At 38.0% G+C, this 26,794-nt stretch overlaps 2 protein-coding genes and 1 long non-coding RNA gene across 3 annotated transcripts; 2 read left to right on the top strand and 1 right to left on the bottom strand.

Moving 5' to 3' along the window:
• Window positions 1-1,097: 1,097 nt before the first annotated feature.
• On the top strand, window positions 1,098-14,992 carry nup107 (nucleoporin 107). The gene is made up of 27 exons (XM_047575291.1): window positions 1,098-1,185; window positions 2,184-2,266; window positions 2,401-2,496; window positions 2,590-2,684; window positions 3,266-3,401; window positions 3,487-3,590; window positions 3,690-3,805; window positions 4,508-4,556; window positions 4,746-4,817; window positions 4,912-5,000; window positions 5,089-5,164; window positions 5,261-5,374; window positions 6,221-6,311; window positions 6,401-6,480; window positions 6,576-6,635; window positions 8,229-8,374; window positions 8,461-8,509; window positions 8,591-8,660; window positions 8,810-8,925; window positions 10,363-10,552; window positions 10,659-10,765; window positions 11,687-11,789; window positions 11,889-12,049; window positions 13,635-13,760; window positions 13,858-13,971; window positions 14,503-14,670; window positions 14,780-14,992. The coding sequence occupies exons 1-27, from the start codon at window positions 1,178-1,180 to the stop codon at window positions 14,885-14,887; spliced, it is 2,727 nt and encodes a 908-aa protein (XP_047431247.1). The 5' UTR covers window positions 1,098-1,177; the 3' UTR covers window positions 14,888-14,992.
• Window positions 14,993-15,641: 649 nt separating this feature from the next.
• On the top strand, window positions 15,642-23,944 carry mdm2 (MDM2 proto-oncogene). Its single transcript, XM_047575293.1, has 13 exons — window positions 15,642-15,815; window positions 17,907-17,949; window positions 18,856-18,941; window positions 19,665-19,739; window positions 19,844-19,977; window positions 20,100-20,149; window positions 20,852-20,910; window positions 20,992-21,082; window positions 21,167-21,366; window positions 21,471-21,602; window positions 22,218-22,289; window positions 22,371-22,548; window positions 22,990-23,944. Exons 3-13 carry the CDS (start codon window positions 18,873-18,875, stop codon window positions 23,496-23,498), a joined length of 1,569 nt encoding a protein of 522 aa, XP_047431249.1. The 5' UTR covers window positions 15,642-15,815; window positions 17,907-17,949; window positions 18,856-18,872; the 3' UTR covers window positions 23,499-23,944.
• LOC124999997 lies at window positions 23,585-25,453 on the bottom strand. The gene is made up of 3 exons (XR_007111259.1): window positions 25,348-25,453; window positions 24,826-24,887; window positions 23,585-24,404 (listed from the first exon to the last, which is right to left on the bottom strand). It is a non-coding gene; the product is annotated as an uncharacterized LOC124999997 (long non-coding RNA).
• Window positions 25,454-26,794: the final 1,341 nt, after the last annotated feature.

Here is a 26,794-nt window from a genome sequence, read left to right on the forward strand (position 1 = left end):
TATTATTCATACTTTTAGTCACGTACTTGTTTTCTGGTTCAATTCAATTCAAGTGTATTGCTTTGAGTACACCAAACAAATTAAATTAAATTAAATTAAATTAAATTAAATTAAATACCGCACGTACTGTGCATCACAGTTAGGATGGGTAATTGGAAAATGCTATACTATACGTATTTTTCAGTCTGCTTTCCTGCGAAATTAAATGCAAATGATGAGATGCAAATGCATTGATTTGACTGGATGGATGGAGCTAACAGAGATGGGAGTGGACTCACTCTGTGGTTGAGGACAGACCTGGAGTCCCTGACATCGGTGGCAGATGTAAGGACCTTGAACAATGTCCACCACCCTCTACAGGACACCATAGTCAAACAAAGAAGCTCTTTCAGGGACAGGTGTCTGTCTTTGTCCTGCTCCACGGACACACTGAGGAGGTGAGGAAAGAACTAAACTCTAAAAAATATCCTGACACTTTATATTTCATATCTAGTTTACGCATTTGAATGTTTAGTTCCCTTTGAGACCTGAGATTTGTCAGGTCCTTTTGCTGCCATTTGCTGCCACTACTATATGTATTTATATTTATTTACATATAATTTATCATCTGCCCATTTCAAGATTCAAGATCACTTTATTGATCCCTGCAGGGAAATTATTTTATCCAAGAGTCATGAGGTAAGAAAAGAACATATATGAACGTATATGAACAACATAAGAATTAAATAAAAATAAGAATACAAAAAAATGTACTGTTCAATTTACATGAATGCTGAATTGTCTCAGTGTAAAGAGTTTCAGTGCAATGTTAGCTAAAGAGTCTCAGCGAAAGGTTGGCTAAAGTTATCAGTGTAAAGTGTCTCAGTAAAATAAACATAGTATATATTCTATATATATATATATATATAGAATATATATATAGCACAAGGTTGAATATATATGGTTTACTGTATTTAGTTGCTCTGTACGTGTGCATGTGTAAATGACAATAGTTTAATCTAATCTACCCAGTAATTCACTCCGGGGTGTATTCTATCATCGGCCTGTTGGTGGCAGCATCGTGCATCAAGCGTGCAGGGAAATGAAGAGACGAAGAAGAGCAGGCAACGCCAGTCAAAGGAGGAGAAGAAGAAGCTTGTTGAACCCCTCGTGAAGCGGGAACTGACAGCTCGCTAGCATGGACTGGTAAAATATGCCGTAACTTCTGACACTTTACATTTCTTATCTAGTTTACGCATTTTTATGTTTAGTTCCCTTTGAGACCTGAGATTTGTCAGTATGTTATTTAGCCGAATAACCCGCTTCTAGTGGCTTTTCTGAGCTAGCTACGGCTAACGATGCTAACACGGTCACAGTCAGTGCCGCTGCTAACCGGCTAAGTGCTAGTTTGTTGACATAATTTTATACTGGTTTAGGTCAGTTTTATGAACGCAAACATTAAGAAAAAGCAGACAACACAACCGACTAGACACAAAGACTAACAGTGATAATAAGTGAGTAATAATAATAATAAGTAAATAAAAAGATGACATGAGACAAATGAAAGAGTCTTCCAGCTACAGATGATGCGTTGTAGCTTCTGGAGGAAGAAATGCAATGTTTTTCAGATCTGACCAAAAGAATTATTAACAAAGATTTCGTGTCCGGGTCCAAGAAATAGTCTGGACCATTGGTTAAGTTGACAGAAAGAAGGAAAATGTGTTAACCTGTGACCTCCTGGATAAAAGTGAAGCCTCTTCCATAAGTTAAATGCTAAAGACAATGATGAAACTATAAACAGCAGCTGTTTAGTGTTGCTAAGTAGCAGCAGTAGTTTTCTAGCTTCAGTTATGAATGAATGAATGAATTAATTAATGCCCCTTATTGTCATTGTGGTGGAAACAATGACAACACATCAGTGCTACATACAAACTCTATAAAGAACTGCATAAAAAAAAGGTTATATTAGTTATAAATCTGGGTTATAACTAATTATATTATTAAATTAATAAATAAACAGGGTTTCCCACACACAGCAGAACAAAAAAAAAGGTTCGTTGTCATATTCACATTGATGTGACCTCACTTATTATTAGAAATGACGAGAGGTCCCCAGGTAAAAACTAGTCCTGTGAGAATAGGGCTCATTTAAAGCTGTATTGAATGTTTGTACGTGCCTCATTAAAGCGTCTCATCATCCACAGGGGTCAAACCGATCTACCGTCTCCGGTGGTTCGAGACGACGAAGTGACGATCGCTGCTCGCAGGAGGAGGAAGAAGGTGGCTTGTATCCTTCAGCTGGAAGTTTTATGTTACTCAGAGCGTCGTGTGCTCAGCATCAGTTAAAACAAATGTGTGTTTAGTGGTGTATCAGTATTCAATAACTAATATCAGAACAGCTCCTTCACCGTCCGCTCTCAGTCCCGTCGCCAGGAAGTGGCAGCCCCGTCGCTGCCATGGTAACGCCCGCCCGGTCTCTGGGGAGGACGACCCCGGCGTCCCTGTTCAGACAGGCTGGTAGGACATTTAGCGCCGGGGCTGTTTCATCCTAATGAACCGGCAGGAGAGTGTGTGTGTGTAACCTCACGCCTCCTTCTCTCCTTCCCTCAGTGACTCCCAGGGTTCCAGACGTCTCCTCCATTTTGGCTCCAGGAGGTCGGACGCCTCGATACACTCACACCCCGAGAAACGGACTCAGCAGCGCGGTGAGAAGCTCCGACATCCTCTGCACAGGCTTCACCAGAAGCAGCCGGTTTTAGGGAACGTGTATCAGTACTTTAACGGTAGCAACCAGACCGACAAGCAACTCAGATAATAAAATAATATAATAAAATGAAGTAAAGGGGTGAAAAAGAAAGTAGCTATAAATGAAATAAAAATATGTGAAGAAGTAGCTATAACATTAAGTACAAAGGTAAAAAATGTAGCTATAAAATTAAATATAGATGTAGAAAAGTCAAGCACGTTCATCTTTTTGCTGCTGGAAGTTGAAACACTTAAAAACTGAAAGTTGATTAGTAACTTCTGTGATGTTTTTGACACGTTCTCTGTGTTGCTGCTGTTTTTATTATGATAATTATGACAGTTTGTTGTGAATTTTATTTTATATTGGTTCATTTATGTCTTAGAATTAATATTCTGTTCAACTTGCACGTCACAAAATGCCTTAAAAACAAAAAGACACAGTTTTTGGACAAACTTTCTGTGTTTTTATTGTTTCCAAAGCACCAGTTTGTTTCCGGTATCAGATAAATAAATAATAAATGTTTGATGTTTGTATGTCTAGAATCTGGACGACAGCGACTGGACCAACAGCATGTACCCGTCCCCCGTCTCTGACCTAGAAAACACCAGCTTCTTCAGGGACGACGTGACCAACCTCAGCTCAGCGCTGTTAAAGGAGGACGACCCCGGAGAGACCGGTGAGCGAAACAGACGCCGCCCAGATAACGATACTCGTGATGTTTTATCAGCCTGTTAACGTCGAGCTCTTCTCATGTGTCCCAGCGGCCGCCAGCATGTTCCCAGAGTTCCTGGCGTCCTTCCTGAAACACTCTTCGTCCGCCGTGTTTGACCTGCTGGACGATTATCAGGCGCTTTGTCAGGACAAGGTACGTTTTTATGTTGGAAACGTTCTAGCTTTGTGCTAAGCTAACGAACAGCTGCCTGTTAATTAGGTTAATGTTGAAATCATTCACCGTGTGTTTAAGGTGGACGTGCTGCAGTCCGTGGTCCTCAGAGCCGGTCAGAACAGTAAAACGGCCGGAGTCCGGTGGCTCCTGCAGCAGGAGAACTGCACCTGGAGGCTCATCGCGTCGCTCTACAGGTACAGACTCAGACTCCTGAGGCAAAGCATGTGCAGTGCAGGTCGTATACAAGGTGCAACTACGGAAAAGTATGGAGCATAAAAAGTAGTGTTTTCTCTGAGGACTGACTCACACTGATTTACATTTGTATTTGGTTTAATTTAGTTGCTTGTTAAACAGTATTTCAGTACTTATTTAATGAAGGATGCCAGCGAAGCTTTACACAAGGTAGTTAATAAAAAACAAAAAACAAAACATGCACTGAATTTATCTGGGTTTAGTTGTAACTTACATGTATGAGCTACATTATTTAGCTTTAATCTTCTGGAAATATATTCAGAATAATAATTTATTTAAATGATGCACAAATATTTACTCAAATTTCATCATTTTTATCAAGAAGTCTGGAAAAAGTGGAATTTATAAATTTTAAATGTGTAGAAACACATGCATATAGGCTCCGCCCCCTTCACGCTAGTTAATATGAAGCTTATATAACGCTATAAAAACAGGATGTGACATCATGATGATTGACAACCACTATACTTTACATGATGCTAATTCTGTATATATTTTGATTACACAGTTTTTATTTTACTAGATGATACTTATTTTATTTTATTTAACACTGTTTTCTAGTTTATTTTAGTATTTTTTCATTTTAATCTTATTTTATTCTACGTCTGACTGGACGTCTCCTCTGTCCCGTCTTGTCTCTGCAGGGACCGGGTCCAGTTGGCGCTGGAAGACGACATCATGACGGACTTGGTTGTGAGTGGCGGCTAACGTTAGCACACACACACACACACACACACACACACACACACACACACACACACACACACACACACACACATATATATATATATATATATTTATATATATGACATAAATAAACTCTGTCTCGTGTCTTAAACTGTCCTCGGGCGTCTTTAAAGGTGAAGTTGTGTTTTTTTTAAGGGTCCCAGTGAGAGCGAGAAGATTGTGGTGGAGCAGCTTTTCCAGCGCGACGCCGTCATACGACAGAGTCAGGTAACACACACATGTGTTTAACACACCTGGACCGGATCCTGTTTCCATAGCGATAATATCATAGTAAATAACCTTAAACGTGCTGTGGCTGCAGCTGGTGGTCGATTGGCTGGAGAGCATCGCCAAGGACCAGATGGGCGACTTCTCCGACAACATCGAGTATTACGCCAAAAACGTGTGCTGGTGAGTTTCCGTCCGTTTGATTCATAAAAAAAAAAACGGTGAAATAAAAGGTTGAGCTGCTCAGAGACGAGTCTCGTGTTGTCTCCAGGGAAAACACGCTCCACGCCCTGAAGATGAGGACGAAGAGCGGCTCCGGCTTCACCGTCCCCCTCGTCACTGAGCTGGTGAGGACCGTTCCCATGGAAACAGACAAGCCCCTCCCACCACCACCTCCGTCCTTTTTGTGTGTTTTCATAACTACACCGTGTGTTTTCGTCCAGGACCCGGACGCTCCTCTACGGCAGCAGCGTCCGCTGGCGAATCTGGACCGAGAGGACGACGCTCGTCTCCTGAAGAACCTGTTCAGCCTGATCAGGGCGGGAATGACCGAGGAGGTTCGTCACAGAGAGAACATCACTACACAGACACGACAGGAAGTCAGGAAAAACAGAAGGAAATACAGTTATAGTGACACAATTCATATATAAAGGAATATAAAATATATATTAAAATACAGTATGAAATGTATAAGATGTATGTCTAATATACACAAAATAAAATACAAAATATATCTGACAAATTTGACAAATATGACATTTATTCAGGAAATATTTATATTAATGAATAAAATGCAAAAAATATATATTTTTGAAAGAAATACAGGGATGAAAAATATTTCTGAGAAATATACAAAATAATGAGAAATGCACAAAAAATATATCTGAAAAAAATACAATAAGTATTCAGAAAATATTCATGAAAATATACAGAAAAATTTATAATAAGATATTTATGATATTTATTTATAGAAAAAGATATTATAAAAACTATAAAAATATGAAAAATCTACATAAAACATCTGAAAAATATACAAAAACTATATTTATGAAAGAAATATAGGTATGAAAAATATATTTCTGAGAATTATACAAAATACAATTAGGAAAAATAAAATATATCTGAAAATATCGACAAATATCAAATTTATTCAGAAAAGAATTATTTTTATGAAAAATACACAGAAAATATATCAGAAAAAAAAATATTCATAAAATATTTATTAAAAAATAGAAAAAGATATTATGAAAAATATATAGTTAAAAAATATCTAAAAAATATACAAAAACAATATTTATGAAAATATGTGGACATGAAAAATTGTGTAGTAAAGTTTTGCATCGATGTTTCTGTCTAAATCATTTTGTGGACGTTGTTTGAGCTTCACTGTGTCTCGTGTCCAGGCTCAGAGGTTGTGTAAACGCTGTGGTCAGGCCTGGAGAGCAGCGACTCTGGAGGGATGGAAGCTTTACCACGACCCCAACAGGACCTCAGGTAACATCAGTCTTAGTCCTGGGTTTAAATAAACGACGTAGAAATACATCTCCACCTTCTCTACGTCTGGTGTCATGTGTTTTCTGCAGGAAACATCGAGCTGCAGCCGGTGGAAGGAAACCCGCAGAGAGGAATCTGGAAGGCGTGTTGCTGGAGGATGGCTGAGGAGGTGCAGCATCACACGGACACACACACGGGAAAACTGACGGCGCGTTAAACAAATTACTAATAACTAAATAACTGTTCTGTGTGTGTGTGTTTTAGGAGCAGTTGAACCGATATGAGAGAGCGATTTACGCCAGCCTGAGCGGAAACCTCAAACCGGTAGGTGATGAGTTTATATAATGTACAAAAAGATATGTCTGAAAAATCTACAAAAATTATTTTTATTCTGAAAATATACAAAAATATATAATTATGAAAAATACACAAAACATAATGTGAAAAATACAAAAGCCACAAAATACACAAATAATATCTGGAAAATCTACAAAAATTATATTTATTCAGAAAATATTTATATTTATGAAAAATACACAAAAAATCTGAAACATCTACAAAAACTATTTTTATTCAGAAAATATTTATGAAAAATCTACAAAAATATTTTTTTTATACAGAAAATATTTATGAAAATATACAGAAATATATATTTATAAAAAATACACATACATATATATAACAATACACAAAACAATATCTGGAAAATCTGCCAAAAAATATTTTTATTAAGAAAATATGCATGAAAAATGTACAAAAATATTTTTTATTCAGAAAATATTTATGAAAATATACAAAAACATATATTTATGAAAAATTTGAAACGTCTATAAAAAATATTTTATTCAGAAAATATTTAAGAAAATATACAAAAATACACATTTATGAAAACTACACAAAACATATCTGGAAAATCTACAAAAATTATATTTATTCAGAAAATATTTATATTTATGAAAAATACACAAAAAATCTGAAACATCCTCAAAAATTATTTTTATTTAGAAAATATATATGAAAAATATACAATAATATATATTTATAAAAAATACACATACATATATATAACAATACACAAAACAATATCTGGAAAATCTGCAAAAAATATTTATATTAAGAAAATATTTATGCAAATATACGAAAATATATATTTATAAAAAATGTGAAACGTCTATAAAAATATTTTATTCAGAAAATATTTATGAAAATATACAAAAATATATATTTATGAAAAATACACAAAACATTTGTGAAAAATACAAAAGACAAAAAATATCTTGAAAATCTACAAAAATTATATTTATTCAGAAAATATTTATATTTATGAAAAATACACAAAAAATCTGAAACATCTACAAAAACTATTTTTATTCAGAAAGTATTTATGAAAATATACAAAAATATATATTTATAAAAAATACACATACATATATATATATATAACTACACAAAACAATATCTGGAAAATCTGCAAAAAAATATTTTTATTAAGAAAATATTTATGCAAATAATGAAAATATATATTTATAAAAAAATTGAAACGTGTATAAAAAATATTTTATTCAGAAAATATTTATGAAAATATACAAGAATATATATTTATAAAAAAATACACAAAACATATGTAAGAAATACAAAAGCCACAAAATAAACAAAAAATATCTGGAAAATCTACAAAAATTATATTTATTCAGAAAATATTTATATTTATGAAAAATACACAAAAAATCTGAAACATCTACAAAAACTATTTTTATTCAGGAAATATTTATGAAAAATCTACAAAAATATTTTTTTTGAAAAATACACGAAACATATACATGAAAAACACAAAATCTGAAAAATCTGCAGAACCTACATGTGTGTGTGTTTGTGTTGGTTGTGTGTTTGTGTTGGTTGTGTGTTTGTGTCGACCAGCTCCTGACGGTGTGCGAGTCGTGGGAGGACTGTGTGTGGGCGCACTTCAGGGTGATGGTCGACTCGCTGGTGGAAAAGGACCTGATGTCGTCGGGAATGTCCCACCAGGAACTGGAGACGCTCCCGCGGGAATATCTGGAGGCAAAGTACGACGTTTGCTTTGTTCAACTGTTTAACTCCATGAAGTAAACTAACAGTGACTGAACCTTCTGTCTGTCTCCACCTCCCTCAGCTGGACCATGGAGAAGGTGTTTGAGGAACTTCAAGCCTCCGAGTCAAAGGTTGAAACTCCCACTAAGTAACACCTGAATGTGATTATTATTAAGTATTAAAAGCTCATCCCTGACTAACTTTTTGTTCAGAGGGTGTTGGAGGAGACGAAGGAGCATTATCACGTCATCCAGAAGTTCATCATCCTGGGAGATCTGGACGGTAACGAAGCATCAGACTCTATTCTCCATCTTCATCCGGTCGATTCTCTACGGACGACCTTTAACCTTTAACCTGTGTGTGTGTGTGTGTGTGTGTGTGTGTGTGTGTGTGTGTGTGTGTGTGTGTGTGTGTGTGTGTGTGTGGAGCAGGTCTCCTGGAGGAGTTTTCTGATTGGCTGACGGCCTCCAAGCCCCTCCCCTCTCACCTGCTGCGCTTCATGACTCACCTGGTTCTGTTTTTCCGCTCCCTGGGTTTGGCTTTGAAGGTAAAGGTTAAAAAGACGTTTGGAATGAGACGCATTAAAAAATAAATAAAAAAACATTCAGTAACATACAATTAAATACCCATCATGCATCACTCTCTATCCTGAAACAACTTGGTGTCCCCAACAAAAGGATTTTAATGGATTTTACATTTTTATAGGAAACGTCAAAATACCGATATATATAAATATAAATATGGGTATTTAAGATTTTCTGTATGTTTTTTATTCATCTGCCGACAATTAAAGTTTAAATGGGATCTTTTTTATAGAGGTTATGTATTAACATCACTTCCTGAGAGACAAAAATATTAAATACAGAGAGAAAAATGTGGATTATCAGATTAAATTAAGGACAGTTGGACTCAACAATGATCATCAACGTGTCCAATAATCAGTCCTGATTTATATGGACCTGGTTTCAACTACACTGATACTAAAGTTTGATTCTTTATACAACACAGCTCCACCAACCTTTATGTGGAAAAGTCTCAGTTTAAGTTAGTTTTAGCTCATTTCAGTTGATAAATTTAGCTAAATAAAGACTTTTCATACAAAACATGCAAAGTTAAAGAAACACTAGAAAGATAAAAAAAATAATAAATGTATTAATTAGGATTTAGTAATTATGTAAAGAATAAAAAATGAATAAAATTAAATTAATAACCAGACTAAAAGCTAAAATAAGTTAAAATTAGTTAAAAGACCAATTAAAAAGATAAAAATAAAAAATAAGTTAAAATGAATTAAAATACCAATTAAAAAGATAAAAATAAAAAATAAGTTAAAATTAGTTAAAATACCAATTAAAAAGATAAAAATAAAAAATAAGTTAAAATGAGTTAAAATACCAATTAAAAAGATAAAAATAAAAAATAAGTTAAAATGAGTTAAAATACCAATTAAAAAGATAAAAATAAAAAATAAGTTAAAATGAGTTTAAATTAGTGAAAAAAAAATGTAAAATGATAAAGTAAATAAAATCCAATAAACAACCAGACTAAAAGGTAAATAAAATTCAGTTGAAAGCGAAACTTAAAAGTAGTTAGTTTTCTTTTAAAAATGTCCACATCGTTTGTTTTCCTCAGGTCCAGACGCTAACGCTAAGAGCTTAGCCATAAAATACATAACTTAAAGTGTGACTTCACCAACAAAAACACAGCATAAATGAATATTACCTGACACTAAATGTTTCTTTTGATTCATTTACTTCTCTGTTTTTTGTAAAAATATGTCTCTAAATGCTTTTAAAATCTGTTGGTTCAGTCAAGTTCTATTTAGTTTAAAGTTTAGACGCTGTTAAAGCCTGAGATTCAAACTAATCTCCATGTTCATCTGTGACTTTGTGCCACTCATCTCGCTGTGATGTCACAGCCTCTAAAGTCTTTAAAAGGTTAAAATCGTTTAATTAACCTTTATATTTTTTTTGTTTTTCTGCAGGAGGAGGCGTGCGTGGACGTGCTGAAGTCCTACATCTCCCTCCTGATCCGGGACCAGCAGACGTACCTGGTGGCGAGCTACGTGGGTCAGCTCCCGGCCGAGCTCGCCACCGCCCAGTACGCCGCCTTCCTGGAGACCGTCACCCAGACGGAGCTCCGCCCCCTCTGCCTGCAGCTCGCCACCAAAGCCGGTGAGACGGACGCAGCGTCGCATGGAATCTGACAAACTTTATTACTGCTGAATGTTTGGAGGTTTCATTTATTTGTTTATTTATTTGTTTGTTTGTTTGTTTGTAGGTCTGGATGTTTCTGCCATCACGAAGCTGGTGGTGGAGACGGTGAGAGAAAGAGACGACCCCGAGTTTACGCATCACAGCCAGACGCTGGAGACGGGAACGACAAAGGTAAAAAACCAGAAACGTCTCAAACTATGGACTGGTTTTTAAACTGCGTTGGCAGGTGAAGTAAAACTAGACTTATTATTAAATAATTTACCCTGAATTAAACATTTATCAAGAAGAAATGGTGAAAAATAAAATGCTAGCAAGAGGAGAGCGTTAGCCAGCTTCAACTGTTCTAAAGCAAAACAACTTTATATATATTAATTTCCTATTGGTGGCAAAATCTATGACATCAAAAGAGAAAGAGAGACTTCATTTATATATTATTACTAGGGAGGCTCCATATTGCTGATACTGTCCAACGCTTCATTTCCGATACTGATAGATTTCACAGTCTGTGTTATTTGTCGCTTCATTTTGTCACTTTGCTGCACAAATGTAGCATGAAACTCATGATTCTTCTTGAGGTGGGAAGTCAGAATAGATGCACTAAAGGAAAACGTCCAACCAACGCTAATTTAAAATCCGTAGGACTCATTTGGAAAGAAATTCAAATCAGAAACATAACTTAGACGATAACCAGACGAGCTAGCTTGTTGTTAGCCACGGCTAGCGTTGTAATTTGAGATCATGCTGCGTTCACGGAGGCTCAGAAATGCTAAAGACTAAACCAGTTAAACATCCGATTTTTAATCAACCAAAGATTTAGTTTCTTTATTCCGTTGAAGATCTCTGTTCTAAGCTCTAAAAGTAGTTCATTAAACATGTTTGTGGTTTTCAGTAAAGACTTTTTCCGACTTGGATTTGATGATTTTCGTCTGGTTTTAGGTTCAATGTGTTAATACAGTTTGTCGGAATGAAAAAAAATAACTGTAAAGTCACAGTTTTTAAGATAAAACCAAAAGGAGTCAAAAACAAACCGTTACATTCTGGAAGTTTATGGATTTCAGAACCAAAATGGCTGAACGGTCTCTTCTTTAACAGGAGGATCAGAGGAAGATCGACGTCATCGACTGGCTGCTGTTTGACCCCGCCCACCGCGCAGAGTCCCTGAAGCAGTCCAACGCCATCATGAGGAAGTTCCTGGGTATTAATCTACCTATTTCTTCTTCTTCTTCTTCTTCTTCTTCTTTCAGTCACTTATTCTGAGACGTTTTTACTTTATAGTTTTCTGTTTCCTCCTCAGCGCTGCAGAAACACGACGCTGCCAAAATGGTTTTCTCCAAAGTGCCGGAGGATTCGATGCGGGAGATCTACTGCCAGTGGTCGGGGGTGGGTCTGACCACGCCCCTTCCTGCAGAGGACGAGAACGCCATCAGAGAGCACCTGTGCATCAGAGCCTACCTGGTGAGTTGATGCTGTAAATTATGTTTGTTTTTTAGCTTTTTGAACCATCGTCAAACTGTAGCAGCGCCGGGTACAAGCTTCCACATGTTGATGCATGTTTACGTTCCTTGAGCTGGTGATTCCTTCACTGTAGAAGTACAATCAGAGACATTTTGTTATAAAGAGATTAAAAGCAAATCTAAACCCTCTATCGTTCCTCTGGGTGGTTCATGGGACGGCAGCAAATTTTTGAACCAGTCAGAACTCAGGACACGAGTTGTGTTTGAGTAAATGCTGCATCATGCAGTATGTCACTTTTTTTCCTGGTTTCATTGATAAAAATCTATATAAATTTCTGTTCTCACCTAAAACAAAACATTATTTAGAGTAAAAACCAGCCCTGATATTAGTGGCCCGATTCAAATATGAGTTAATAATGTAAAGTCTGATGAGTAACTGTGTTAAAGTAGATGGTAAAAAGGTGAATCTGAATATTTTTAGAGATGTTTTAGCCCATTTATTTCCAGGCAGAATCACAAATTGTGCCTTTTTGTCACGTTTTGGCATCATATGTGGCTTTTGACCTTTTATCAGATACCAGTCTAAAAAACTTATTTAGTTTCACATATCACTAAATACAAATACAACAGTTTTGACTCACTCACCCAGACTGTGTGTAAAATGAGGCCTTCAGTGAATCTCAAAGGAGAATATCTCAACAACCGATAGGTCAGTTTTTAATGATTGACACCTCTATCGACCAATCAGAGTCTAGACAATCAAAAGTCACGCCCAAATTTACCGTAGCAACCACCAATAACAACCCAGAGCGAAGTAAACGTAAAGATCGCATACTGTCAGTGACCCTACACTCCAGCCTAGAAGCTTCTTCTTTTTCGTGTAAACTTCATTTAAGCTTCATGATTCATTTCAAACTGACGCAGAGTCATAGAAGAAGCCATGAGCAGCGTTTTCGGGAGCTGGAATATGACTTGTAATCACAAAACAGCAAAGGAAAGACATACTTATTTTTGCGACTCCTTGGCTTCTAGCTCTCTGAGTTTTTGTCACACGGTGAAGACATTGTGTTTTCGTCACGTTCCCATACAGTTGCCTGGGGTTTTTTTGTGTTTTGTTGAGGTGGTGACGCCTGATAGAGTTTCTCCCCGTCATTTTGGTGCATTACATGTTCATAATGGTGCACGCTGTAATGCGTTTAGGCCGCCTGTAGCGCACGGATCATTATTATTATCATTATTTTATAAATTTCTGCCTCGTACTCTAGTAAAAAACTCATGAGTTTGGTTGAAGTTATTTGTTATATTTACAAGTTGTAGCTTAAATAGCCTAAAAAATGTAAATATTGGACATTCCAAGTTATTTTGGGACAAGGCAAGTAGGCGGCCATCTTGTTTTCTAACCTCTAACGAAGCCATTATCAGTCATAGGCTCCAGTCCTCAGGTGTGAATGGGGTTGAAACTTCTTAGGGACAGAAGTTAAGACTGGATTATAAATTAGCGGCAGATTATATCTTCTATATGTCTTCTCTTTTTACGGATCGTTACGGGTTAATAGATGTGAATGCGTCCTCTCCTCGTCCAACAGGAAGCCCACGAGGCGTTCACTGACTGGTTCAGCCACAGCAGCTCTGCGCCCCAGAAGCCGGCGCCGGTTCCCGAGGCCAAGTTCACGGAGAGAGTGGCCAATGAGATGCGAGAGAAGGAGTACCAGGTACCGGGCTTCCTGCTTCGTTTTAGAGAACGATACGCGCTAACTTACATTAAAAAATCCCATAGACGTGCTAACACGTTAGCGTCAATCTCCTCAGACGTCCCTGTCCTCCTGGTCCAGTCGTCTGGACGTCCTGACTGAAGACGTGAAGGAGAGAATCTACAACGTGCTGCTGTTCGTCGATGGAGGATGGATGGTGGACAACAGACAGGTGAGACGGTTTGGGAGGTTCTGTTTTAAGTTTTAGACTTTGGTTTAAAAAGCAACAACAGGTAAATTTACCTTTTGTCCTTTAATATATGAAAAAAGAAACTTAAGGAGAGAACAGTCGTTATTTGAGAACTTTCGTGTTTGCTTTTAAAACCAGAAACGGGCAAAACAAGTGTTATTTTATTTTGGTTTATTCCAAAACGACAAAGAGAAAGATAAAAATTTACTTTTTTTCTCTCTACTAACTTTGCATTTTGCACGTTTGGCTTTAGAAATTAATAAATAAGAGTTAGATTTGAAATGTAAAAATCAGAAACAGAAAAAGTAAATGTAGCTTTTGTTCTTTAATGCATGAAAACGGAAATGAGAAGCGGTTACTTTATTAATTATAAAGACAGAAGTTTTTGTATAAGTCTTGTTTTCTGGAATCTGGAGAAGAACCAGGTTTGTTTTAGACCTGGACCAGAGTTCACCATGGAGACGACCTCTTCCATCCTCTTGCTCCGGGTTAATGACACGTTTCTGTTTCCAGGACTCGGAGCAGGACTCGGAGCGCAGCCACCAGATGGCGTCGCTGCGCAGCCTGTGTCTTCCTCGCCTCTGCTTCCTGCTGCTCAGCGTCCTGCAGAGCTCCTCCCGACACCAGGAGGCGCTGCGACTGGCCGACATCATCTCCTCCGACCAGCACCGCCTGTACCAGGTAACTGAAAAAGCTCTGTTTGGTTTAACGGGATCAGCTTCTCCAGGATCTCTCATGTTTTTTTTATTATTTATTTTTGTTTTGTTCGTCTCCTCCTCATAAACGCCAGGTTTTCTCTAAGGAGGAGCTGAGGAGGTTCCTGCAGAAGCTCAGGGAGTCGTCGCTCTCCCTCTTGGACCGAGGTCTCGACCCTTTGGGCTACGAGTTACAGCCGTGAGATTACAAAGAAAATGTAAAACCACAGCTGGTTTTGTTTTGTTTTGTTTTGTTTTCCAGAATGTGTTTGTGTCTTTTTGCAAAATTAAAATCTTTGTTTCCTGTAGAGACTCTTTGTTTTCTTTGAAAAGACTCAAGGAACAAGATGGAAAGACTCTCACATTAAGTTCTGATTTATTTTAGAGAAGGAGGGAAAGAAAAACGTAAGGAAAGGATGTAACAAATGAAAGAAGAGTAGGAGGAAAGGATGGAAAAGAAGGAATTAAAGAGTGGAGGAAATAGTGGAAAAGGGAGGAAATGAAACAAAGGATTGAGAGAGGGAAGGATGGAAAGAGGAAAAGAAGGAAGGAGTAAAACAGGGAGGGAAGAAAATAAAGGAGGGATGAAAGAGGGATGGAAAAAAGGGCGACAGAAAGGAGCCTTTATATCTTCTCTTGTCTATTTCACATAAACCTAAAATCTTCCCACATATTTTGAGTGGTTTCTCAGCTGTATGTGTTATTTTATGGGATAAATCTGTTTTAATGTGGAGGAATAAATTATATGAATGTTAGAATATTTACCAGTGAAGTTTTACCCTGAAGAAAATTAAACCCGAGCAATTACAATGCGCCCACTGTACATGCACATGGATAATAATGTAAAATTTTATCAATCTTTTCAACCGGGTGGGGGCGCTAACCACGCAGGGCACCATCAAAACCACCACAAATTCAAAGAAGAAGAAGAAGAAGCGGCGACAGTTTTACCGCTATGCACTTCTACTTCCAGCCAGTGGGGGCGCTGCTGTAACCGAAGAAGAACCAGCAGGAACAACGGAACGATAAACAGTTTCAACAGACTTGAGTTTTTAGTTGTTTAACTGCGCGGAAAAGCTGTCGGAAAAACCACCGCTGAAGGATTATATTTAATCACCGGAGAACGAAAAGGTGCGTACACAAATACGAAACTCGGTAGAGTTTAACTGCAACCACGACAGAAGCACCCGTTAGCGCGAGGTGGTTAGCATTGTGCTAGCAGGCCGCGGGAGCCTCGGAGTTTCCTGACTGAAGTGAACCGGAGCGAGAATCGTGAGGACGCGCTGGCAGTTTTGCTCTGTTTTGCTCTCCACGAATAATAAATAAGGAAGCCTCGCACGATTCTATAAATTTGTAAAAAAAAAAAAAAAATGACCATGACTTTAAATTTAATTCGCAATGACCGCGGTTGATGAGTCTGTGTTTGTTTATTTATTCAGGTTAAGTTAAGCGCTAACTTTGTTTTTAGCTTCTTGGCTATAATGCAACACAAAGACAACGTTTGTTATCCACCCCAGCTAATTTGTTGCCACGAGAAGTGCATGATACTTTAATTTAAATTTACTGTTTCGTTAGCGCGATTAAAAAAAAATAAATAAAAAATGAAGCGCATTAAAATTGGTACTCGTTTATAATGAAGCATTAGCATTAGCTTCTTGCTGTTAACATCGTTTAAACCGAGTATTCCGCTCATAATTCTGCACTGACGCGTGTGTGAGAAGGTGCAGGTCGTGTATGAATAGATGTGGACGTGGTTTAACCGAGTCCCTGTATGTGGACCAGTGGAGCAGCGGGACAAGTCCGGGCATATTTCCTACATGTGAGCGCGTCCGAGAAGCAGCAGCTGCTGACTCATGATGTTTGTTCATTTTTTCCTCCGGTAAAGTCACAAACTGTCCCAACTTCCACACACGTCCCTGTATTTTTAGCCTGTGCATTCTTTGCATAATTAAGTTTACTTTAATACAAAAAAAAAAAAAGTAATTTACACTCATTAAATAATTTGCAAACCTTACATTTAGGCTGCAAATCTATGTAAAAAGTTTAGTTTTAATGCATTATATGAAGTTTTGACATATATTCAGTCTCAGATTTGCATAGTTTCAAGCTTAGATATGATCAAAAGTTTAAATGTTAGTTTGTCTTGTAAATTGCAGGTTTTCCAGCTGTTTGAATGTTTGTTTTTTTACATATCTGAGGTGTTTTGCTGGTGTCACTGCATCAGTCAGGACGTGATGTTTCACTGTTTCACCACCGATCAGCTGATGTTTAGATGCATCAAATGCTCGTTTCATCCTGTTTCTGTGTCTCAATCCACCAGTTAACTGATAAATACTAAACAGAGCTTCTCTTACTTACTTTTTTAAAAACTATTTTATCTTTTTTTGACGTTACCATTCACTAGAAACTCTAAAATAAAAGTAGGACTTAAGATATTTATTGAAAAAACTAAACAAAATGAATGGAATGAGAAAAGAACAGTTGTGATTCATATAAGTGTTTGTTTTCCTAAAGAAAGAAAAAACCAGAACATTTAGTTCTGAACTCGCCCCGAGACAGTTTCTGGTTTCACTGAAAGACTGTTTTGTTTATTCACTTGTTGCACATTAATTAATTTATTTATTTATTTATTTTTCTTAAATCATGTTATTTTTTTGGATTTTTTTAAAAAAACTAAATCGAATACATTTTTCTTTCTTGGTTTAGAAGCAAACTTAAAATAGGAAAAAAACAATAGATAAATGGAATAAAATAATAGTTTATTCACAGTTTTCCAGCAGCATGACATGAAAACAGAATCAGTAAATAAAACACGTCATTAGTTCTGTGGACGAGTAGAAACTTTCTGAGGTTTCCTTCCTCTTCATGTCCTGGACACGTCTGCGTGTTGTATTATTATTTTTTGTGTCTGGTTACTAAACGTGGTTTAGCGTAGTTACCTAACGTGGCTGCGGATGAGTCACGCTGGACTAGTCTCGGCATGTCTCCACACGGCTGTGATCCAATCAGCTGCTGCTGCTGGTTTTATACGTAAACTCACAGCTGACTCAGCCTGACGGGGTCGGGTCTCGGTCCTGGTGCAGCCTCTCAGGCCCCGGTCGGGCTGGAACCAGTCATCTCAGTCTGGTCTAGTCCCGACATGTCTCTGCTGCTCTATAAGAAGCTGCTCGGCTGCTCGGCTGCTTCCTCACTACTGCACTTTATCTGCTCTCATTTGCACAGGATGGACTGAGTCCTGCACCAGATCTGCTCTCTGGAAATACTGGTAACAACTTTACTTCTGTTCTGTGTGTTTTTAAGACAAACTCTGATTATTATTATTTGATTATTATTTGATTTTCAAAAAGTAATTAGATGCTATTGATGAATGTAGTAGGAAAATGGGACTGATAATTCAAAGACAGTTTATTTAAAGTTTTATCTATTTATTTTTCTTGATGCATTGGTATTATTTGTGTTCTGGTTACTTTTTTGTTTTAGTGTCTAATGTATTGATTTGTTCTGATTTAACTGTTTTATACGTATAAAACAATATGTTATATGTTTGTATAGTGTAAATACATTTTATGATGAAATAACTTCTTGATGTATTCAATTAGAATAAGTTAAAATACAAACTATAAACAGTTAAATAACTTAAATATCTGAACTAGTGAATCTATTCTAATGTCGGCTTCATGGAGTTTATTTAAATAACAGCTGTTTTTTTATTTTTGGAGGTTGTCACTGTTTTTTGTTCCTATGTTTAGGCTAAATAACCCGTAACCATCTTAATTTAATCCAGTTTAACAGCATCACAGACTGTGATTCATCCTAATTGAATTTGAATCACAGTCTTTTCTGATTACTGTACCTAATAAACTGGCACACACTCATTAAGACGATGCTTTTCTGTCTTTGTGACGCTACAGAGACAGAAAACGTTTTAATAAAAGCTCCGACTGACACAGAAATGAGAGTTTAAGCTTTTTAAGGCAGTAACATAATCAGCTCCAGTCTAAATATTCAGTAGCAGCGGTTTTTATTCCAGTCTGAACGGGAAGAGGAACATAAAAGTGGTTAAAAGTAGAAATGACTCAACCAGTCACATGACTCCAGCTCGTGTTGTGTTTGACACGTTTGTGTTGATTTATTTAGTTTGTAAAACGAGCTGCTTTGTGTTTGTGAACAGGATCATTCATCATCAACATGTCTGACACTGAGCTTCACCCGGACGCCAGCGAGCTTCACCCCGACGCCGCAGACGACAACAAACTGGTGAGCGCCGCCGCTAGCATCACAGCATTAGCCGTTAGCATCACAGCATTAGCCGTTAGCTAACCGTTAGCTAGCTGCATGGACGCCCCAACAGGTCTCACTTGTTGCGTTTCCATTACTTCTAGAAATGTGCCAAACCTAAATATAAAACCTGGTGGTGGACACACCTACATTTCTAAAAGTGACCAGTTCATTTTAAGTCCTTGATGTAAATTTAAGAGAATTATGATGTCACCAGACGAAACTTAACGAGTTACAGCTCATTAATAAAACACGTTTCAGTAGAAACTTTATGATTATGGCTTTTATTTTACGTTAAACTGGAATGTGAACACAGCACATGCAGCTTGAAGTGTCCTGATTTATGCTGCAGCCCAACTTTAAATGATTTTACGTCAGCAGCTCATTATGTCTTGATCTGAGGACACAGATCTGTCTTAGTCGTATTTATTCACTTTATTCACTTGTGCCAAATAAAAAAAATTTGAACATAATTTGTTTTTCCAGCCAGAAGATCTTTAGAGATGTGACAGTTACACGTCAGACTAATAATATTTTATGTTCTCAGGTCTATAAACTCACCTACAACAGCGTTTAGTTCGTGCTCCTGCTCTGATGAATTTTTATTTGCTCTACATAATGAATTTTTCAGTCTTTTTGAAGGAAATGCCACATTTTAAAGTACTGACATGTTGTAAATCATTGTTTTTTTTCTTCTTTCAGGTGAGACCAAAGCTGGAGTTTTGTTCTTTGCTGCAACACGCTGGAGCTACTAAAGATGTCTTCACCATGAAGGAGGTACGACACCCTGGGTTTTTATAATTAGTAGCTAAAACCAGATAATTAATAATTAGGAATGACCTCGTGTTGACGGGAGAAGCTGACTTGTCGTCGTCCTGCAGGTGATGTTCTACCTGGGCCAGTACATCATGCAGAAGCAGCTGTACGACCAGAAGCAGCAGCACATCGTCCACTGCTCCCAGGATGCACTGGGGCGGGTCCTGGGCCTGGACAGCTTCTCCGTCAAGGAGCCACGGTGAGTGGGAGGAGCCACAGGGGGGAGTGGGAGGAGCCACAGGGGGGAGTGGGAGGAGCCAGGGCTTTCAGCGTAACACCTTTGAAGGAATTTAAAAAATATCTCTCACGTTGTTGTTTCAGAGTTCTGTTTGCGATGATCACGAAGAACCTGGTGGCTGTGAAGAGTCAAGGTACGACGACGCTTCACCCTCCTCCTCTAATTAACTGTGTCTCTGGGTTCGTTTATAACCACAGGACCAGAAACCACAGGAAGGTTTCAGTTTCTAGCTCTTCCTGCTGCTTCCACCTGCAGGTTATTTCCTCTCAGGCTCCTCACTGTTAACAGGCTGTGGTGCGTTTAGGTGCAGTTAGTTCAGAAATGAAACTAGGAATGTGTACGATTTACTGATTTAAGTTGATGACGTAGCTCAGTCATGTGGATCAAACGTGTCCTATGTGCAAAGATAATGGCTAATAAGGATGGCAACACAACCAATTTATTACACAAGCTGCTAGGAGGAAGAAAGCAGCCACATCCTCTGGTGAATTAGGAGGATTTTACCGTAATATGAATAAATTTTAAAAAAAATGTTGCACGTATACTACAGGTATTACGGTAGCCGGTCGCACTGCTATTGACATCACAGACGTCGTTAGAAGTTTAAATATGAATAAACTGTAATTGATCTTGTTTCTTCCATTTCATCTGGATAATTTAATTCTTTACGGTAAATTAAAAGAAGTTTGATTCGTCACTACAGTTTTTCTCCACAACTAAAACCTGGAGTTAAGCAGCTTATTTGACTATAAATGGTCAGTTTCATCTTAGAGCTCTGAAGAAAAAAGTCAAAAACATGGATTTTAATTATTACACTCGTCTGTTTTTTTCTCAGAGTCGACTACGGACTCGAGGGAAAAGCAAAGCAACAGTCAGACGGACAGAGGCACAGAGGTAAGAGCCACGTCCGTCCTGTCGCTGTGTAGAAGATAAATAAAAAAAGGAGAGAAACTAAAGGTGTTTGTTGTTTTTCAGGACGCAGACACAGAAAGTCGCTCGTCATCGCCGGACAGGAGGAGACGAGGGAGGAGGAGGAGGAGGAGCCGCAGGAGCAGCAGCGATCCAGGTTCGTTTCTCCTCGACGGCGCCGACGCTCGTAAACGAACCTTTTGTTGACCGATTTTAAACTCCGCCCACCTGGTCTGTGCAGGCCCCTCCCACAGGACGGAGGAGGACGAGGACGAGGAGGAGGAGGACGAGGAGGAGGAGGAAGGAGACGGGAGGAAGAGGCGGCGCTCCGACAGCTACTCCCTCACCTTCGACGAGAGCCTGTCGTGGTGTGTGATTGGTGGACTCGGGAGTGGGCGGGACCGGCGCAGCAGCAGCCAATCGTCGGACTCTCGCAGCACGGTGAGCGTTGTTGCCCGCGGTAACCAGGACACGCCCCCCTCTCTCTCCGTGTCGCGTTGACGCCCCTTGTTCTTAACGTGGACCCTTGTTTCTCTGGCTTCTAGTCCGGGAGGTCGGACGTCACGGTCGCCGCCTCAGACTCCGACAGCGACAACTTCAGCGTCGAGTTCGAGGTCGAGTCCGTCGACTCGGACGATTACAACGAGGACGACGCTTCGCTCTCTGCAGACGACCAGGTAAACGCAACGCAACACGACACGTCACACTCACCGTAACAGGATTTTAAATAGTCTGTGAACTCACCTGATGGTGAGAAAGACGAGGACGTAGCAGGTTTGTTCATTGGATTTTCCATTCGGAAAAAAGATATTTAAAAAAACAAAAAGTTATTTTATTTTCATTTTAAAATTAAACAATTAAAATTCTTCTTATTCAGCGTCGAGCAGGAATAAACTGTACGGTAATAAAATTATTATTTTTTACATACTTTGCAACCGGATGTTGCTGTTTTCAAAATAAGAGCACGGTTTTTGTTTTTTAATATTCTTTTCTCAAATGGAAAATTCAATGACCAAAACATACATGGACCCTAATTTCTCCTTTTCAGAATCTGATCTATTTCAGTTGTTTTTTTTTAATATCGGAAAACAATTTTAACATCGATGTGATGTAATTTCTTCCAATATTAGACCAATAATTACATGAGCATCACTTTACATCTCTACGACTTTCATACGGTTTCACATTTAATAACTTACCTCTGATATTTTACACAGTATTTATCTTGTTTCACTCTAATATTTTCAGATTCACTTACCATGATATTTACACGTCGTTTGTCTTGCGTCCAGGTTTACGAGGTGACCATCTTTGAGGCAGACGATGAAGACTCCTTCGATGAGGACACAGAAATCACTGAGGCCGTGAGTCCCGACACAAACCCCCTCGTATAAAAATCTTAAAAGCGTCTGGTTTAACCTCTGTCTCTGTCTCTCTCCTCTCAGGATTACTGGCGCTGTGTCAAGTGTGACGAGCTGAATCCTCCTCTCCCCAGAAACTGTCTCCGGTGCTGGACTCTGCGACAGGATTGGCTGCCGGAGGCGCCGCTCGACTCGGCCGCCTCCGCTCCCAAGACGCTGCCGCCGAAGCCGAGCGGCCAATCAGACGCCAAAGAAGCAACAGGTGACTTTTTAGTGTAATTCTCTCCATAACGTAAATATCATGTCAGTCTCAAACAGCAGCGCGACTCTTTTCCCGCACTTCTTCATGTGAAAATGTTTAACACAAAGTTCATGTCTGACACCTGCTGTTCTGTTTGTGAAACTGCAATAAAGGCACATTTCACAAAATTGTATTCACACGTCACTTAATTGCATTTTCACAAATACAACAGTGTGTGTCAGACAAAGTTCATGTCGTATCTGAAACGTGGACAAACAGTCGCGCTGCACGTTCACTTAATTTCCCCTTAAGGTCTGAATTTGAAGCTGTGAATCGGCGTCTCATCCATGTCACACTTAGAGACATTTTAAAAGCAGCTTCCAGGACGAGAATCTCTGGACAGAGACGTGTCCATTTGCCTCATTTGTCTCTCTGACTCTGACATGATTGCGTCTCCTTCAGGTCCCGATGCTGAGGAGAATGAAGGAGTCGACGTTCCAGACGGGAAAAGAGCAAAAACTCCGACGCCGCCTCCTCCTCCTCCTCTTCTCCTTCAGTCTCAGTGTCTGTCCGACTCCCAGGACGTCCTCCTCACCTCGTCCCAGCCCTCGTCGTCCTCCCTGTCCCAGGAGAAGCTGTGGACTCAGGACTCCCAGCCCTCGTCCTCCTCTTCTTCTGTCGACTCCCAGGAGCTGGTCCCGTCGTCCTCGTCGGCCGCCACGTCCTCCTCGTCCTCCTCCGTCCTCCCCGAGCTGGAGCGCAGCGTCTCGGCCGAGTGGCGTCTCCCGGACTCCTGCCTGGACCCGTGTCTCATCTGTCAGTCCCGGCCCAAGAACGGCTGCATCGTCCACGGCCGGACGGGACATCTGATGTCCTGCTACGTCTGCGCCCGGAAGCTGAAGAAGAGGAACAAGCTGTGTCCCGTCTGCCGTCTCCCCATCCAGTCCGTCGTCCTCACCTACCTCAGCTGAGACGCCTCCTTCCCTTCTTTCTTTTTGTCTCAACCTCCTCAGCTGAACCTTTAAAACGAACCCACCAGCTTCACGTTCTCAAACGGTCGGTTCCTGCAACTGGAAGTTTCCTAGAACAGAAAAAAAAAAAAAACTCAGCGTTAATTCAGAATTAACTTATTATCAGAGTAATTTGACTTGTTGAAGTGACTAAAAAGATTTAAACACATCGTTTGTACCAAATTGCCTTTTTTTTTTCTTCCAGGAAATTTCCTAAAACTTAAGAAATTAAAGGATTAGCCAGATGTTATATTCTGTATAAAAAAAAAATAATAATAAAGCATCAGAAGATACCTTTATTTATTATTAGTTGTTTAAGATGAGCGTTTATTTAAGATCTTTTTTTCTAAGATGAATCTATGGAGACTTCTAACGTTTCTCAATAAAGTTTTACGTCTCATTGTGAATTGTTGCTTCTTCTTTTTTTTGAATTGAAGACATTAAAACAAAGTCTTGTTATGATTTGATTTGGACATATAGAAAGGAATCAGTGGGTTATTCTACATGTTTAGTTGCAGCCTGGTTTACTGAGGGAATCTCATGATGATTCAAAGATGTTCTGATGTAAATCATTTAAATCAATAATAATAATAAAGAGAAATATTTAATAACAAATAAATATTACGATTTGCTTTTCCAGCATGTTTAAGGTGCAGTTCTTCATTAAGACCACAGGGAGCAGTGTTGCATTTATCTTAACTCTTATTCTAAGATGTTTCTTTCTCACAATTTACTACAGTAAAAACTATTATATTGACTTGAACTGTGTAAATTATATATTTAACAGTTCGTTTTTTAGTGTATTACTTAAATTAAAACTGTAAAATATAGATGAACTGAAACTCGGATCTTCTCTTGACCTTTAAACTGGATGTGAAAGTTAAAAAAAACAAAAAAACAAATTGTGAGTAATAAAAATATGAAGTGACCTGTGAATGTCACCAGACTCAAAAACAAGATTACTTTAAGTAAGTAAATATATATATATATATATATATATAACGCCCAGGTTATCTCCAAACTACACATTTCAGTCAGTTCTGGTTACAGTTAATAGTTAATAAAACAAACCAATGAGTGTTGATTACGTTTTACATTATGAAGGACACAACAATCATAGTGTTATTTGGATTTGACACTAAGAGTTTTAAATTGAATCCTCTCTTATTCAGCGTTGAAGCTGCTTTACACTGAGTGTTGATTAAGAAGTTAGTGCTACTATTAATTAATTAATTCTCAGGTTTATGAAATACATTCAAAAATAGAAGGAAAAAAACTACAAACACACCTTAAATACGTCAAGATGCTTCTTAGCGACTCAGCAGAGTCTTGCCTGGTCTTTTTCTTGAGCTAAAAGAGGAATCAGATAATGGAAAAATTCACCAGTGGTTATTTTAGCTTTGAGCCTAATGTCTAGTTTGTCGTTGCTTTGAAATATTAACTTTGATTTTTTTTTTTCTACGAATATGATAATGGTTCTTAAAATATTTTACCAAAAGTACTAAAAAATATATGTGTATATGAATATATGTGTAATGTCTTTTTTTAAAATAAATAAATAATAAAAATAAAATGAAAGGAGACATAACGCCAAGTTCAGTTTAGCTAGCTAGCGCCAAACACACACTACATGAGTTAGCATATAGCAGCTAAGGCTACTTACAAAAACACCTCATTTCGCTTAACGAGCACGAAATAAATTACTTTCAGTAATTTATTAATACAAAACCACCGCGTTTATGCCGCTTAAACACTCAAATGCTGCTGAGATGATAAAATTAATTAATAAAAATGAATCAGAGAAACTTACCGCACTTTTTCTATCGTCGGAAAATGGCGGCGTTTAAAATTCTGTCCGTTACAAACGGGAAGGAGGTGGGCGTGGCCTTTCTACGGAAGAGTATTAGGGTCACGAGAAAAAAAAGTCGAAATGTCGAGAACATCGTATTTCGACTGTTATTTTTGTTCTCCAAGCTTGCAGACTATTTTTCATTCGAGTAGAAAAGTTCAGCTCAAAAACTACACCGGGGAATTTTCTGTGGTTTTTGGACTAAATTAAAAGTAAAATATGAACGGAAGGGTTTAGGCAACGGCAACAGTTGTGACTTTCATGGCTCGGTACCAAGATGGTGGTGGAGATGGAGCATCAGTGTAGCTAGCCAGCCAACAACACAAAGACGATCTGTGGATTTGACTAAAAAGTCTAACAATACGTTTCTGAGACAATACTAGTAAATACCACTTATATTGCAAGAAACACACTTATTCTCAAAGACTATAATAAATCAGAAATCTCAGCTATCAACTTTTTAAAGGAATTTATTGATTTCTGGTCATTTCAAAATATTCAAGTCTTTGTGTTCAAGCAGTAACAAAGTTTATATATAGTGAAATCAGAGATTTCTTTGTTTCAACAATGTTTGTAAAAAAAAAAAAAAATCCTTTTGTATAATGTTTATGTATGTGCAGTATATTCTAGTTCATCTCATGTTGAACATCCACTCATATCACTCATATATTCAAACATCAGACAAAATGTCTTATTGCTTAAAAAAGACCCTTAGGTAGTTCATATATGTGGAATTACTGGTTTACAATAAATGTTCTCATATAATATGTCATGTAACTGTAACCAATAAGCAGAATTCAGTCAGTGTCCTGATAGTGGTTTACTATTGATCCAGAGTTAATTTATAATATTAAACTTATACTTCAAAAGGACATGGGAAGTCAAACACAGAAAATACAACCCACAATCACTGTACCAAGAAACAGTTTACTTTTATAAAACAAAATAAAACGTATCAAAAAAAATTAAGATTCAGTTTTTCATTGACAATGAACCCCAATGTTCTACTTAAGTGCACTTAGAAATTTTACTTGACAACTACAGCTGGGTTACATGACATCAGTATTTCAGAAAAGTACATTTCATTTGCTGTTCACATGTCCTGAGAGAGAAAACAAGTAAACAACAAACAAACAAAACAAGTAAGAAGGTCACAAACAATGAAAACATGTCACAAACCACAACGAATGAAGGATTGAGCGGCTTTTCTTTCCACAACTATTACAATTCTATATTACTATTGCCAAGTATATAGAATTGTAATGTGTAGTGGTACAAACAACCCTCCTTTGAGTGTGAAACTTTAAAACTTGGAATATTTAATCCACACTGACCCATCACTTAAGTATTTCACTATTAACTTGTAAAACCATACGCAAAACTTGGAGTACCTCAAAAATAAAGTGCA

This window comes from Mugil cephalus, chromosome 22 (genome assembly GCF_022458985.1).
Source record: "Mugil cephalus isolate CIBA_MC_2020 chromosome 22, CIBA_Mcephalus_1.1, whole genome shotgun sequence".
Lineage (NCBI taxonomy): Eukaryota > Metazoa > Chordata > Actinopteri > Mugiliformes > Mugilidae > Mugil > Mugil cephalus.